Source organism: Pimephales promelas, chromosome 8 (genome assembly GCF_988280905.1).
Source record: "Pimephales promelas chromosome 8, fPimPro1.hap1.1, whole genome shotgun sequence".
NCBI classification, from domain to species: Eukaryota; Metazoa; Chordata; class Actinopteri; order Cypriniformes; family Leuciscidae; genus Pimephales; species Pimephales promelas.
Genome location: NC_142776.1, coordinates 18,138,267 through 18,154,860, shown reverse-complemented (window position 1 = coordinate 18,154,860; position 16,594 = coordinate 18,138,267). Strand labels below are relative to the sequence as shown.

Below are 16,594 nucleotides of genomic sequence, written 5' to 3'. Positions count from 1 at the left end.
ATTTCAGATAAAATATAAATAAAACATGTACAATTTACCCTTATCACTAGTATGAGTCAAGGTTTGCTATATAGTTTTGTATGAGTCCTTCAAATGTAGACAGGTTTTAATCTAAATTAAATCTAATCTAACTGTATGGTTACCATAGGATGGTTACACAAGTGTTTGTAAGTACTCTCTGGCGCCGCTCCAGTGGCGGATCTGTAGAAGTGCAGTATTAATCGCGTCTAATGGGCGTGTACCGGAGCGCAGATTCAGCACTAGAGACTGATGACCTGAGCAGGAGACGCTCTTTGTGGCTTGATGACAATAATCTGTGGAATATATTGTGGGAAAAGCAGTGAACAGAAGCTTTGAGTGTTCCAGATGACAACCACCACCACTTATCAAGGCATGGATCCGACCGGGAGGAGCAGCTCCAGGTTCTTATAATATAGAATATCTCTATTGGATAACAATACTCAAGCGGTTTAGGCTGTAGAAAACAGCAAATTATTTAAGATAAATGGCTATGGTATCTCAGAACATTATATGAGATGACATATCACTGACAAAAGACAATTATTCTTTAGCTGAACGATATTGTTTTAAAAAACGGATGGCGATGCTGATGAGAATGAGCACCATCTTCGGAACAAACATTGCTTTTTGGGGATAAAATGGTACCTCGTAGCTCAAAGGCAAAGTGTATTGGATTTTAAAAAGGCAGGATTTTGGTTTATACATGCCTGCTTTATTGCACTGACATGTGCTTCCCTGGCAGTGTCTGAAGACAGCTTTTTTTTGAGAGACAACAGAGGCGCGTGCAGCATTTTTTGAGACATGCGGTCGCTTTCCAAGTCTTAGTAATGCACAGTGCTCCAAAATTCTGTCTAGGTTGGCAACTCGCTTGCGGCCTCTGGCTGCAGTATTTTCAAAAGGACAGCCACACAATTAATGAATTGTTGAGTTATTAAAACATCGTAGGCTATTCACTGCACTGTATCAGTCGTTCGTACATTTGAAGAGTCCCTCACCACGCTTTCTCAGTACGAGGATGCTTGAGCGCGCGCGCGCGTGTGGTTAAGGTTGGGTGCGGTTCAGCTGCTGTAGTAAAGAATTATACGCTCCCTGTTTTCAGTTTTCAGTCTAACTGGTGGATGGATTTTGAGTGAGATTGATTTCAGCATGCTTAAAACAATATCAGCTCATAAGTTAATTCAAGCTGTCTTAGCAATAAGAAATGAAAAAATATTTTCATTTACTGAATAGTAGTAGAATAAATCAAATTCAAATAATAAATGTACATGTGCAATTAGGAATACATACATCTTACGTCTGCACAAATTCTTACATTTTCATTTAAAAAGAAAATCTTAAGCCACAAGGTTTCTTTTTTCTTTCTTTATTAAAGGCAAACTCTGCTTAATCACTTAATTTTACTCAACATTCTGTTGTTTTATTCTGTTCTATGTGGCCCTCATGGGTCTGTCATTTTGGATTGATGTTGCCCACAACACCTGTGCAATGTTGGGGTATAGCCTACACTATGTGACAAAACAAACAGTCAAGAACTGTATCCCACCAAAAACACACACACAAAAAAAACTTTTAAAATGTAGGTAATGCACATAAGGACAAGTAGTGATCGCTGATCAGTTAAAAAAGTTGCATATGACAACCTATTTTTAAAATTTCTGTGGTTTCTATCTCAGAGTGCTGCGTCCACCTGGTGGAGGTTCAAACATCTGCTTTGGCAACGATGAAGACAAATCTGTGAAAAAACACAAAATGGCATCTAGTATATTTGCTGAACCCGAGGACCCGCATGCCCATCGGAGGAACAATCCACCAGGTGCTGATTTTTCTTATTAATGATTCCTGTCTCATCTTTTACTTTTTAATAGTTTTCTAGGCAGTGTTACAGGGGTGGTTGATTGCGATTTCACTATTTTCATTTTAAATAGTTTGTCATGTTGCTGTTGGTGCATGAACAGTATCTGCAAAGTTGCAGCGCTGAAAGTTCAATGTAAGTAGAGATATCGTCTTTTAAAAATCAGGAAGTTTAATGCCTACAAAAACGACTCGAATGGGACTACAACAGGTTTTAGGCGTCACTAACCCATACATTTGCATCAACCCTCAACCCATATGCAAAAAAGGGCATGGCCATATTTCTGAGGCTCGAAAGTGGAAAGTGTTTTATTTTCACACAGCTGTCAGGTCTTCTGTGTTCGGGCTTCCCACGGACGTTGTAGTTCGTCACCAATGGATACAATTTATATTTGATTATGTTCCTGAAAATGACGATCGCAATTTAGCTCTCTGTGCTGCGCATTTTAAGAAAAACAGCTTCCAGAATCTTCACGAATTCAATGCCGGATTCAACAAGAAACTATTACTAAAACATGAAGCAGTTCCAACTTAAAAACCAGTGGCAGCAGTTGTTGGGCCACAACCTGTAAGTAGGCTAAAGACTTAATCATTTAAAGAGTAACTAAACACTTAACCAACTTTTTTTAGTTAATGATCTGTAAGAATGGATCTTTATTAATACCAGTCATTGATTCGAGTAACTTTTTTGGCATTTGTTTATAAAGTGTTCTATTTCTACAATATATGGTGTAAAAACGTCTGAGTGCTGCCCTCTTCAGGTTGAACGGTGGCTACTGCAGTTGAATTTTCCTATTGGATGTTTGCGGTGGTACATGACACAGCGGTTGTTGGTGACATAGGCAAGTTTCATACAAAGAGATGCGTCTCAGGTGCACGCCCCCCTCCGCTGGGCTCTTCCCACTTTTCCAGCATTTTTTCAAATATTGCCAGTGGGTGGAGTCAGGCTCTGACCAGGGGTTTAGTTACCCTTTAAAATGTATTTGCATGTATAATTTCAGATATAATGTTTTAGTTTTATCAAATGCTAGCACTGGCTTTATAGCCACTAGGCTAGTTATGCTATTTTGTGTCTACAACAAATGCGTACATACATTTTGGACCTGAATTTTGTATATGTACTAATATTGTAAATGTATTTTTCATGTATATATACTTTATGGTGTTATTTTTCGATTTGATCAAGAACGTAAACCAGTGCCAGCCAACGCTGTTTTTGTATATAGTAGCCAGTTAGTTCGATGCTACTTATTTTGTGTAAGACAAACGTGTATAAAGTTAAAAAATAAAGGGCAAATTACCATTCAGAAACGTTTTGTAAGAGCCGTGTGTGGTGAGGTTCTGCTTGACTCTCTTCATTGCCGCTTTCCGGGTCTGATTCTGGCTCATACTGATACTGCAGCATCGACACCATTATTTACATTTGACAGGAACAACACATGCAACTTCGCCCGTAAAGGTAATGGCCGTGAATTTTCTGGACAACGTGCACTACAGTTTAGCCAATCACAACACACCGGCCCAAACTAACCAATCTGAGCCCACTGCCTGTTTCTGAGGGAGTGTTTTCATAGACTCAGGAAGTCAACCGGTCGTTCAAATGACGGAGGAGAAAGCGGCTTACAGTGAAGGTATAATTTATGAAAAATAAGACTTTTAAAAAAAGAAAAACCTTGAATACATGTTAACATTAAATACATATACACCACATTAAACACAATCATGCAAAGAAAAAAAGCAATAAACCACCCCTTTTCACACGGGGGCAAATTCTGTTCACACCGGAGCAAAATTTCGCTCGCGATATTCACCGACGTTTAACGCTTCGTGACCAAGCGTGCCGCACAAGCCCACAAAAGTGAAGCCAAAACGTCTCAATCGCCCCCCTGTGACCGGTCCTAGTATAGGTCATAACCCCCGCCTCCCCACGTTATTCAACGGGACGTGAGACCAACTAAACAATTAAAATACACTTCACATATCCTTTTTCCAAAGATAGTTTCTGTCATTTACTGTAGTTTATATGATGCTTGTGTAATTTCAAATGTTTGTTTTTAAAATAAGTTTGTATTTAGTTAGTTATTTGATGCTTTAAACACGGTGCTGTGACATCGTGATTGACTGTCATCATGATTGATTGTCTGTGAGAAGTAGTCACTGCTGAAGCACCAGCGGACTTTTTTCATAATGTTGACTATGTGGTATTTACCTTATTTTAACGAGGTACTGCAATCAGCGGACATCATTGGAGACAAAGTGTCACGGCCGGTTGAAGTGAACAAGAGAGTAGGATCCATTTGCATTATTTATTAAAAATACAAACTCTTAACTACAGAAATGTGAACTCCAGACAGAACAACCAGCTCACAAACATTAAAGGAGAACTCCGGCGAACAATGAACCTTTGGTCTAATAAAACATCGGTACATAGTCAACCGTTCTCTGAAATTTCTTTTCATGATAATCGAATGTAAAGAGTTTTATCTCTAAAAACTGTTTAGCGTATAATGCTAGTAATGGGGGCATTGACTAAGCAAAAAGAAATCGCTAGTTTATACCACTAACAAGGCTCAAAATAGCCCCACACTAACGCAGTAACATAATGAGGCTCCATACATACGTAAGTGTACAGACCGTTTAATAAGAAGATATTTTATGAAGACAGTTCACTTCGCGTATACAGACAGGAGCCATCTTAAAAAATAGTCTCGATAAATCGAACCACGAACGTCGTGCTGAGTGATCTGAACTCTAAGAAGTTCAACGAACTTCTGAACTGTATGAATGGCGTTCAGGGATCGACTTACCGAGACTATTTTTTAAGATGGCTCTTGTCTGTATACGCGAAGTGAACTGTCTTCATAAAGTATCTTCTTATTAAACGGTCTGTACACTTACAAAGTTCTCAATGCTTCGTTTTGCATGTATGGAGCCTCATTATGTTACTGTGTGAGTGTGGGGCTATTTTGAGCCTTGTTAGTGGTATAAACTAGCGATTTCTTTTTACTTACTCAATGCCCCCATTACTAGCATTATACGCTAAACAGTTTTTAGAGATAAAACTCTTTACATTCGATTATCATGAAAACAAAACTCAGAGAATGGTTGACTAGGTACCGACGTTTTATTAGACCAAAGGTTCATTGTTCGCCGGAGTTCTCCTTTAAGCACTCACAAAGACTACACAAGACACACAGGCTTAAATAAGCTAACATGATAACGAGAGGGTGTGGTCAATGAGAAACACCTGGGAAGAGGATTAACACGCAGGGAACAATTAACCAAGAAGATTACAAAACCCACAAGCAACCCCAATGAACCCAAAAAAATTCAAAAGATTCAGCGAGGGTGAGGGCACGGCCTTGATTTCGCGGCTTTACTTCCTGCTCACGACTGCGCATGTCTGGTCCCGAAAACGCAAAGTGCGCAGACTCAAGTCCCAAGATGTCAGCGCCATATCGGGACATTGGCGGCTTCAGTTCTCTCCGATGGAAAAGAGCGGAGGAGCATCGTCCATCTTTTTTACAGTCTATGCTTGTGACTAAACAAAGGGCGCCAATTTGAGAGTGCACAGCCGACGCAAAAAAAACCCCGCAAATGCATAACAGCGTCATTTTTTAAAAAACGCCTCGGGTTCGTTTTTTTGGTTTGACATGCCACGTCAAAAGCTATCCAACCAATGAGATTGGTAGCTTTTGTTCTCGTGTCTAGCTTCTGAAGTTACAGTATAACACAACTTGGGGGCGCTCAAACACAAAACGGTCTTGCCAAACACATACGTAACGGAGAATATATACGCCAAGTAGCGTCTACACTGCCTAAGAAATAAGACGAGGTAGATGCATATGACAAATGCGACAGCGAGTACAAAATAGGACTATTTCTGTTTTACATTAAGCTCCATCTAATGTCAGGGAATGAATTTGTCTGTTCACTCGGGTCATCATCAACGAAAATCGTCTGGGTGTGAAAACAAAAGACACGTTGAAAAACCCTGGCAAATAACTCACGCCGATATTCGTCCTGGTGTGTACTGCCCTTTATTCCCTTGCATTTGGGATGACTAAACCTTTGAGAAATTAAGAAATATTTAAATTATGGTTTTATGAGTATGCACTGCTTTAAATGTGTGTGTTTTTTTTTTGTTTCAGACTTAAGCTGCTGGTGGAAGCAACAATAACTTTATGTGACTCACTTTAGCATGTGTGATAATGAGCAACCAAATGCTGAATGTGTTTCAGTTCCACATTTAAAAACTTGCTTAGTCTTGCTAATTCTTAAAGGTGCTGTCTGTAATTTTTTGACCGTACTAAAGCATACAAATACAGATATTTATGAAACATGCTAAGTTTAAATATTTGTTTCCCTGAAAAATAATAAATCAGCCAGTTATTCTACTTTGAAATGTGTGCTCCGTGACGGTTTGGCGGAAAACACAACATATTGCAGCCTTGGAAGACCGCAAATGAACTGGGACAGAGATGGCAGAATCTACCCAACCTAAAAAGCCTCAGCATCCATCTAAAAAGATCTATGTCTAGAGTCATGTTAAAATGTGATAGTGTTTTGAATTGGACTGCAGTACCAATTTCAACCACTAGCTGTCAACATTACTTACTGCACCTTAAAACAAATGATATTGATATTGAATAAAATTAAAAATGATAACTAATGTCACTTCTTTACAGAACATTGTTTTGCTTAAAATGCTCTTTAACATATTTTCATGCATAACAAAAAATAAAATACAACTTGTATGTCTGGGCTGCAAGTATCCTCTATTGTTTATGAGCTCAATGCACAGATACTTTTACAGTTCTTATTTGTTTGAAAGGTGGGAAACCTACAGGTGTGTTGTGTGGAGAGCCATCTGCCCCGCTCAGAAGGTGTACTGCTCAACCAGTCAACCAAAGTAGCACCACACTCGACAATGTACCTGTGGTAAGTTATAGAGACAAGTTCAGTCATTAATGAGTGAAAACAAACGTGTGACCTTGGATCGAAGTTCAGACTGACTTCAAAGTGGTTGCATAATTTGTAAATGTTTTTTTTTAATCTATTACTGAGAACATGCTTTATTTTTGCACAGAATGGTGATGAAGACTCAGTCAATGTTGGTAAGTGTTCTAACCATTCATTTAAATTTGCATCATCAACACTTTTTTATTTAACACGATGACATGAACCTATTATGAGCATGTTTTTAGTTAGTTTCATTTTAAGATTTTTTTTGGAAGGCATAAAGTAATACATTTCCAATAATTTAATCTTTTTATGACGAGTTAGTTCAGTTTGTAAAAATATATAAAGGGTTTTCAAAATTATATGAACCAGTGTAATTAGAGTAATTTGATAAAAAAAAAAATCATTAAAATATTGATTTGTCATGGACACGTTTGTCTTACTCTCACTGTCTCACAAGGGTGAGAGTAACTGATGTGGCAAAAATATAATAGAACAAAAAAAAATTCTTTCCGTTTATTTTTATTTAAATGTTATAAAATGATCTGACAATTAATTATTATTATGTTCACAGATAGCACAGAAGAACCTAAAGCTGTTGAGGAGCAGCATGACACACCAGCTCCACCTTGCCTCTCTGCAACAGAGCAGCCTGCAGCTGGCCTTCCTTCTGGCCGTAGAAACCCACCAGGGGGCAAATCTTCTCTCATCTTAGGCTAAAGATTTGCTGCACTTAAGGATAAGATCTGGGCCCATGTGAAACGAGCATCTCAGAGTAAATGTGCTGTTCTGTATTCAGTGCTCATCCTCTGCATAACTGTATTCATAAGCCACAAAGAACTGATTCAGATCAGGGCAATTTAGTCAGAGAGGTGTGCCACAAATCTCTGAGCTTTGATTCATTCAAAGAATGTCTTGAGTGTTGGTCTCTCAGTCTTGCGTCGACTAAAGATCCCTTAGGAAAAAACAAATCCTGCGTATGCACTGCTACTCTCAGATACTACAAACCATAGGCCAAAATATCCCATCAAAGTTCTCAACATTACCATTTAGGAGGTTAAACTTCATTCACATGAGCCTAAGAAATGTCTCGCTGATTCAGTGTTTGTCTCCGTTTTTCTGTATTAAGTTTTTGTCAGCACTTTATGAACTGTGGCGCCCAAATTGTGGTGCCTCAGACCTGCTGGTTAAAACACACATTTTAACATTCATCACTGCGGAGAAAAAAAAAAAAAAGCTGAAACATTTGTAGTTGATGTACTTCACTGATATACTGAATGCTGAAGAGATGTTTACAAAAGAACAACAAAAATGCAATGAGGTTTAACAGTTTCATAATAAATCATTGCCTGTACATTCAGGTGGTGTGGTTAGAGTTGGCAGAGCAACAACATGAGAGTGCAATGAAATACTGTGTTACCTTATAGTCACTAAAGTGACTTTTCTGTGCCAGAAAAGGTGCATGTGAGCAAGCTAATATTTATTTGGGTTTGTTACAAAACAAAGTTATAAAATATGTACAAAAATACAAACAACAGCCACAGTGTAAAGCCATTTTATCTAATCATTCATCAAGACTAGTATTCCATATTCACCAACAAGATAGAAAGTTATTGCCTTGTTATTTTTGACGTATGCCAAAAAGGTGCTGTATTGTTCTTTAACTTCTTGGAGGAAGTGTGTAATAGAGTGTTCATTTTTTTTAAATGTACATGAGGTTTTCTCAAATTAAAAAAATATATATATATATATTGTCTTTGTCTGTGTTGCCCTGAGAATAGATACAAATGTCTCTGCCGTCCAACTTAAGTAAATGACTTTACCAGTATTTCTTCAAATTCTCCATATACACAAACTATTGTATTATTAAGCGTAACATAATAGGCTATTATATATAATATAATAGTGTATTATTACCTTTTCAGTTGGTGTGTTTACATAACATATAGCTAAGTGAAAGTAAAAGCAGCCTTTGATCACAAACACGATTACTGATCTATGACTGGATTGCTCCTTGCGTTCTAAGCCATAGCATGTAAAATACAATATCATATCTATTTTATGTCTATGCACAGCACTCAACACCTCTAGAGAGAATACCTAACGCACAGTGAGCTAGCCATCGAATGAATTCCCGCGTCTTGCCAGAAGATGGCGCCCACAGATGATATGAACTATTCATCCATTAATTTTCCAAACCATTGGCGTTTCAATGGGTTCAATGTGGCTATGGCGTAATCTCAACTCATACAAATAAATACAATTTTAATTTATTTTTAAGTTGTTTGATTTAGGTTTATACATGCTAGTTTCCATGACAGAGTTCAAGAGAAAAAAAATCATCTTACTGTCTGCATCTGCCAGTATAGCACTCACAACACAAACTATTCTCACAAGACTGCAAAAGCGACAACCCCTGTCCGAATCCGTCTCTCTCAAATAAATAGGCTATAGGCTATTAGTTGAGTATAGGCCTACTCCTCCCTAGTATTTGCTTTAGTTTTAGCATGTTGTTTGGGGGCAGATTTAGGCAGGTGTTTATGGAGATTAGTATAATAGCTATGACAAAATGATTTGAATTTGAATTGTGTAGATTTGAATTTGAATTTTATAAACATTTAGCCTATTTCAAACAGCTTTTATTTTATTCAAACAGCTTTTTTATTCCTTTTTTTCCCCTGATTTCTTAGACTGCAAATAGGCCTATCCTGTTTTTAAAAGCACAGATTCAAGTTTTCAAGATGAAGAAATATGGAACTTCAAATTCATTTTTATTAAATTCAAAACATGCATTTTTTTAAAAAGAGTTTTTAAATCAAACATGTTAAAGGTGGCATATGTAATAATTGAGGTAAAAATATCCAAAAAATGAGCTACACGCATCAAAAGAATGAGAAGAAATAAGTGCAATGATGTAATTAAAAAACTGACAAGTTATAGTGCTGCCGAGATATAAACCTAAATTAGCATGCTAAATGACTAGCCCCGGCCCGGTAGGTGTCCTAATACCAGTTCCGGCCATGGGAGGCGGTATGCGGCCGGGCAACATTACCACCAGCCAAACTGCAGTACACGAGTGAGTCGCGCTAGCGCCGGCTTGTGTGTGTACTTGAACCTGATGTCAGTCGTGTGGAAATACAGCCCACTACTACATTTCAGTTCAGGGAAGAGTTCAAAAAATGATTGGTCGACATTATGCATGAGGAATACATTTTGGTAAGTTGTAGCATACTGTATCTTTCAACAGTGTTCGGGTTCTTTTTCCATTAGCTAGTAGAGATGATCGGTTCACGTGCGCTAGGGATCTGTGGTGTAACATGTACAAGCGTGAGAGCTGGCAGCTCTGAATTTCGCTAGGTTGATCAACATAAGCGAATGCTGTCTGTCAAATTAATTCAAACTAACAATAAAAGTGTAATATGAACAAAACGAATACCGTAAACTTAAAATAATAGCCTGCAGGCTTTTATTTTCCCATATCGTCGAAATGCAACAGCTTGTTTTTGAGACAGGCGTCTATGAGTCGGTCTTCATCATTTAGTGTTGAGATGTTGTTCATTTAGTCTCTGATCTCTAAAAATCTCCAAATGCTCCACGTGAAACTGCGGTCTTCCGACCTTTTACTATCGTGTCAAATTATTTGAATAATATGCCGAGAAAGAGAGCAAAACAGCGCTCGTTTGTGTTGTTTGAAGACGTGAGTGCGTGCGGCAGCGGCACAACACATTTTCTGGAGGTATACTGCCCCCATCTGTTATGGAATATGGAATATTTTTTGATTTTTAGTTCCAGAAGGCACCTTTAAAGGAGAACAAGAGGGAATGCATTGACGTCACTTTCCCGACTAAAAATGCGACTAAAACGAACAATTTTATCAATTTAAACTAAATGTTGGACTCAATAACTAGTGTGATCCTAACTCACTAAAGATCCAGTTATCCATGGATATTGACATGCAGCCAGGAATCATTGCCGACATTTGTTTGCCGGGAATTAAAGGAGTAACGTTAGCCCTAGTTCACTTTTAAGGCGAGACACTACATGTGAATAGGGTAATTTTTTAAAACTAGCAGATATCAACAACATGAAACTTTCCCAGTTGATTACCTATATTAAGATAAATATCCAAATGAGGTATTATCTACTCTACTTAAATATGCACTAATTTGCATATTATGATACGGTCGGCAACGCGTCATCGTTGGGGGGCGTGGTCGGCGTGGGGGAAAGCAGCACGACCATCTTATGTATTTGAATGACAAAAATGTCATATTGCGAGTCATTTATGCCTGCCGACCGGCAACGGTACATTGCAAAATGAACTGTAATAGGTTATGATTGCCCTTATTTAATTAAAAACTGGGTCAATGACCCAACCAAATGGCCGGAGGAGTCGTTTCCAGACTATTGTTATCTGGTTGAATCTCCAGGTAAGACACGGTAAGACATTGCGGAAGCTACCGGAAACACAAGCCAAGCTCAATCAACTTTGGTATAAGTTACTATAAGTCCATAAAATGTCACTTACCAATTGTAGGCTATGTATGCTTCACTCCAAACTAGTAATCCTTAAAACGGTGATCAGCAGTAGAAGTTGCAGAGGGACTTTGCTGACAGTTATCCGAATTCTCACAGACTGCAGAGTCTGATAACCTTCAGCTGATAACGCCAATGTGACTGAGACATCCCTTATGAAAAACAACTAAAGGAATCTTGTAGTATTTTAGGACAAAATATTATAGTAACGTTAATCCTATAGGAATACTATAGTAGTTTGGGACATAGCCTAGAAGTATAGAGGTATTAAAGAACATCACAGAAGTATTATACACTACTATAGAATACTAATTAGCATATAGGATTACTATAGTTCTTTTTCGTAAGGGATGTAACGTCAGACAAATCTGGCCCACTGCCTAATACGAGTTAAACATCTACTACTATATCACACAGGGATCTCTACTCACACAGTAATCTAATAAGATATGATTAATTTCGCCATTTTGTCCTCCTATCCGGTTCTGTATGTATGTAAGAAAGGCTGTAGAAGTTCAATTTATAATTTGTTCGTTTATTGGTGGTACAGAAAACAACACAGCAACTCTTCGGCATGATTGTCCCATGTATTTCAATGAGCGCCAAGGCAATGTTTTCCCCCACGGGCTAAATTCACATCACGTGACGGGGCGTTCCCGGGGGCGTTCCCAGACCAACCGACTGTATCTATTGGATAAAGCCAGGTTCAAAATTACTTTTTCATTGTGTTCACATATTAGATGAGAAAAAAAACAAGTTTGTAGTCAAAGTATGGGCAGGCCATAGTCAATGTAAAGCATATTGTTGACGTTTAGTCCCTATCAGTGAATGTGCCATAACTGTTTATCTGCCGTCATCGGTGGCCCTGTTTACTAGCCTGCGCGTTCACGACCGGCTCTGCTGTGGGGGACGAGCTGTCAAGGGAGGGCTGGTAGCGCAGCAGAGCATAGAGCAAGGGGGTGGGATCTGTAGTTGTGCTTGTTCAAATTTTCAGACTAAGTCAACGTTTTCTCAAAACTCACTACTGCAGCTTTAATGCTTTTTCTTTGTTCAACGAGCAGTTCATGGCTCAAAAGGCTCTTTCACGGTGGCTTTCAGCAAGGGCGCCACCAGGGGGTGGCCAGGGGTGGCCGTGGCCACCCCTGGTCGACTCCTGGCCACCCCACTGGCCACCCCACTGGCCAGTATAAATTTTAGTAGCTTCAGTTTACATTTCATCCCTAATGCACAGCAAGGCACACTAGCAGGCAAGCCGCGCTAGACTAGCGATCGCACACACAGCCAGTACTCCCCTGAACCCAACCCCGCCCCCCTCCGTCCATGCCGCTGTGGCGCGCACAGACAGCAACAGCTCATCAGCGCGTGCCCGTCATCTCTGCTGTCGGTCTTTCTTTGAAAGAAGTTAAGAAAGAAGACAAAGACTACCGGTAAGTAAATAAGTCAAAAATATCTTTAGTAAAAGAAGACGGGGAATTATGTGTCGTGAGTCGTGATTTTTAAGTGCGAAATGGTTACAGTATACTGTTACAGCAGCTTTGATGTGTCTTTGACACGTTTTGACATAAGTTAACGTTATCTAGCTAACGTCGTTAGCTTGTTCGTATATGTTATGTACATTTTCAGACAATGAAGAGAAAGTCCACAGACATCTCTTCTTATTTTAAGAAGAAAAGTACAGAAGGAGGAGTGAAAGAGATAGCAGGGGAGCGACAGAGGCTTAGTAATAGTGAGGAGGAGAAGGAAGAGGAGGATGGAGGAGAGGAACAGACAGAGCAGCATGTCAAGGATACACAGGAACAGACAGAGCAGCATGTCAAGGATACACAGCCAGCATTAGTGACAGAACACAATGATGAGGAAGAACAGACAGCAGCAGCCCAGGGACAGTCAACACCATTGATCACAGAAGCGTGGCAGGACACGGCAAAAGAAGGTGTTAGACGTGTTCCTGGACCAACAGGTGAAGTCATGATCACGTGTCCCTAATAATAAAATTGATGGGTAGCCTAGATAGTAACATCATCTGGAGAAATTAATGTTTTGTTTAGTGTGTTTCCCATTAAATTACAAATCTGACAATCACTTAAAGCAGCTTTTTGATTCATATTAGTAGTTGAGTTTTATTAGTCTGAATAGAAATGCCATTATTACAGCTATGATTGATAATTATGAGAGGGGATTATTATTATTATTGTTAATATTATCATTATTATCATTATTACTTTAATATGAGAATAAATTTTGCCTTTTGTTTCATTATAGATATCTCCCAGTCAAGAGCAGAGCAGCCCAAGCAGCCACATCTGAAAATCTTCCCTCGCACCTATCAAGGGGACAGAAGACGCTGCTTCTCTAAAGACTGGTACACCACACATAAATGGCTGGAATACTCTCAGAGTAAAGACTCTGCTTACTGTTATGCCTGCCGGCACTTCAGTCTCCCCTCTTCAGGTGATTCAGTATTTACATCTGAAGAGGGGTTCAAACATTGGAAAAAGGCAACCTTCAAAGATGGGGGATTTTTAGGTCATGCCAAATCTGAAGCACATACTAATGCAATGTTAGCATGGGCAGAGTATGAAAAATCCGCTGCAAGCACATCCTCTCTCTCAGCCTCTTTAAATGCGGAATACAATAAATTAGTGAAGGAAAATAGAGAGTACATTAAAGTTGTTGGAGAAACCCTGCTTCTCACAGCTACGCAGAACATAGCACAGAGACCACATAAAGAATCAGAAGGTGAGAATAAAGGAAACTTTCTCGCTATTATGGGACTGCTAGCCAAACACAATCCCACAGTCAAAAGAAAAATGACTTGTCAAAAAAATGCAACATATCTTGGGCATGACACACAAAATGAAATAATTGACTGTCTAGCTGAAATTGTCCGCACTTCAGTAACTAGTGAAGTTTCCCAAAGTGAGGCTTTCAGCATTTTGGTCGATGAGACTAAAGACCTAAGCAAAAAAGAACAGTTGTCCTTTGTAATAAGATACTATTACAATGGGTCAGTATGTGAGAGCTTCCTTGCCTTTGAGGCAGCACAGCGTCTTGATGCTGCAGCTCTTTCACAGAAAATAATTCAAATTTTGCAGAAGCATGGTCTTGACTACAAAAACCACCTTGTAGGGCAAGCATATGACGGAGCCTCAGTCATGAGCGGAAAAAACACAGGTGTGCAAGCACGCATGAAATCAGAGGCCCCTTTAGCTTTTTATGTGCACTGCAATGCGCATTGTTTAAATTTAGTATTAGTCGACAGTGTGAAATGCATCCCTGAAGCTAATCGCTTCTTTTCTCTTTTGCAGAAACTGTATGTTTTTGTGTCAGGGTCATATGTGCACCAAAGATGGCTTGAGGTACAGAGGGAGATGTTTCAGGGGGCCCCAAGAGAGTTACAAAGACTGATAGAGACACGGTGGGCATGTAGGTATAATGCTTGCAAGACAGTGAGAGACAGACTGTCAGCCATCATACGTCTACTAAAAGAAATATCAGAAGAGCAAAATGGTGACAGAGCTGTGGAGGCAAGAGGTTTATTAGCCCAAATAGATTTCAAGTTTGTTAGCCTCCTTGTAACATTCACCAGTGTTCTTGGTGAGATAAAATATCTGTCAGATATTTTACAGTCCCCACAACTTGATTTGGGCACAGCTGTCACACTTGTTGACTCTCTTGTTGACACATTGGAGAGTTACAGAGAGGGCTCTCTCTTTAATGACATCTGGGACAATATTTTAACACTTACTGAGCAATGCAACATCAGTGCCACACCTTCAGGCCGTCAGGTCAGACCAAGCTCTTTGCTTGAAGACCATTACTTGTTCACTCCAATTGTTCAAAGACAAGAGAGCACAGATAAAGAGTCCTTTCGGACAGGTTCATTCATTCCAGTTATTGATGTGCTTCTCTCTGAGGTGAAGAGAAGATTTTCTAAAGAAAATTGTGTCATAATGAAAGGGATACAGGCCTTGAATCCGTGCAGTACCATATTTTGTGAGAAAGATGTAGTGTTTCCATTTGCCTCACAATACAACTGCAGTACTGAGGATCTACAATATGAGATCCCACAGCTTAAGCGTATTCTTGAGAGGAAGCAAAGTAGTGGTCAGGAAACACCAAAGGCATTAATAGAGCTCACTGTTTTTTTGGAGCCTTTTAAGGAGGTCTTCCACCAAATGTTTAAACTGTGCAAAATAGCACTTGCACTTCCCGTGAGCACTGCATCCTGTGAGCGCAGTTTTTCTAAGCTAAAGTTAATCAAAACTGCCTTGAGAAGTACCATGACAGATGAGCGTTTAAGCAATTTGGGTGTGCTGAGTATAGAATCAAGAAGGGCTAGGGCCATTAATCTTGATGACTTTGTGGATGCGTTTGCCAAAAAACATAGCAACAGGCGAATAAAGCTATTCTGAAGGCTGGTAATCAGAATCAGAGACTATTGGTCCCTGTTGGGAAGTTCTTTTTGAAATAGTAATAATTATTTTTGTTTTACATTAACCAAAGATATACATGTTTATTACACATACTGTATAGCCTGGTAATCAGATTCAGACTATTGATCCCTGTTGGGAAAGTCCTGTTACATAAAGCAAAGATGTGATTTTTTCTGTCCTTGCTTTAATTTGTATTTGCCAGTATCTGCTTTTCCACAGTAACTGTTTTGTTTGCAATAAATGTACACTTAATGCCAAATATAATTGCAAAATAAAACAAAATTGTTGTGCACCGCAAAATGTTAACTGTACTGTACTTTAATTAGTCTATGCACATTATATCATTAGTGACATTAAATATAACACAATAAACCAAAGTATATTAGTAGGAGTTTCCTTAAGTCTTTCTGATAGTTTTCTACAGGCCGATTTACTACAACAGTAGAATCATATTCTGAAATTATGGTGAAATTATGGTTTATAGTTTTGGTGTGCCACCCCAAGATTTTAAGTGGCCCCATCTGGCCACCCCTATGAAAAATTTCTGGAGGCGCCACTGGCTTTCAGTCGACTTCAGTTAGGCGCGGTGGTTTATGGGAGGAGTAGTTCCTTTGCTTGGTAATGAAAATATGTACACAGGCTTGTACCTTTGACTTTTTTTGGATTTTCTCTGTTTTTTCACTCGAAATGATATGTTGTATGCTTATGAGTTCAGCCGAAGCTGGTTATCCTCAAACATGATCTCTTTAATACTCTTTAGATATGGATTTTACAAAATGTCAATGGGA

At 39.0% G+C, this 16,594-nt stretch overlaps 2 protein-coding genes across 2 annotated transcripts; both read left to right on the top strand.

Moving 5' to 3' along the window:
• The first annotated feature begins 214 nt into the window (after window positions 1–214).
• jpt1a (Jupiter microtubule associated homolog 1a) lies at window positions 215–8,581 on the top strand. The gene is made up of 5 exons (XM_039691361.2): window positions 215–422; window positions 1,695–1,834; window positions 6,707–6,813; window positions 6,962–6,989; window positions 7,409–8,581. Exons 1-5 carry the CDS (start codon window positions 367–369, stop codon window positions 7,552–7,554), a joined length of 477 nt encoding a protein of 158 aa, XP_039547295.1. The 5' UTR covers window positions 215–366; the 3' UTR covers window positions 7,555–8,581.
• Window positions 8,582–12,727: 4,146 nt separating this feature from the next.
• LOC120462404 (zinc finger MYM-type protein 1-like) lies at window positions 12,728–16,354 on the top strand. Its single transcript, XM_039651034.2, has one exon. It carries the CDS (start codon window positions 13,599–13,601, stop codon window positions 15,783–15,785), a length of 2,187 nt encoding a protein of 728 aa, XP_039506968.1. The 5' UTR covers window positions 12,728–13,598; the 3' UTR covers window positions 15,786–16,354.
• Window positions 16,355–16,594: the final 240 nt, after the last annotated feature.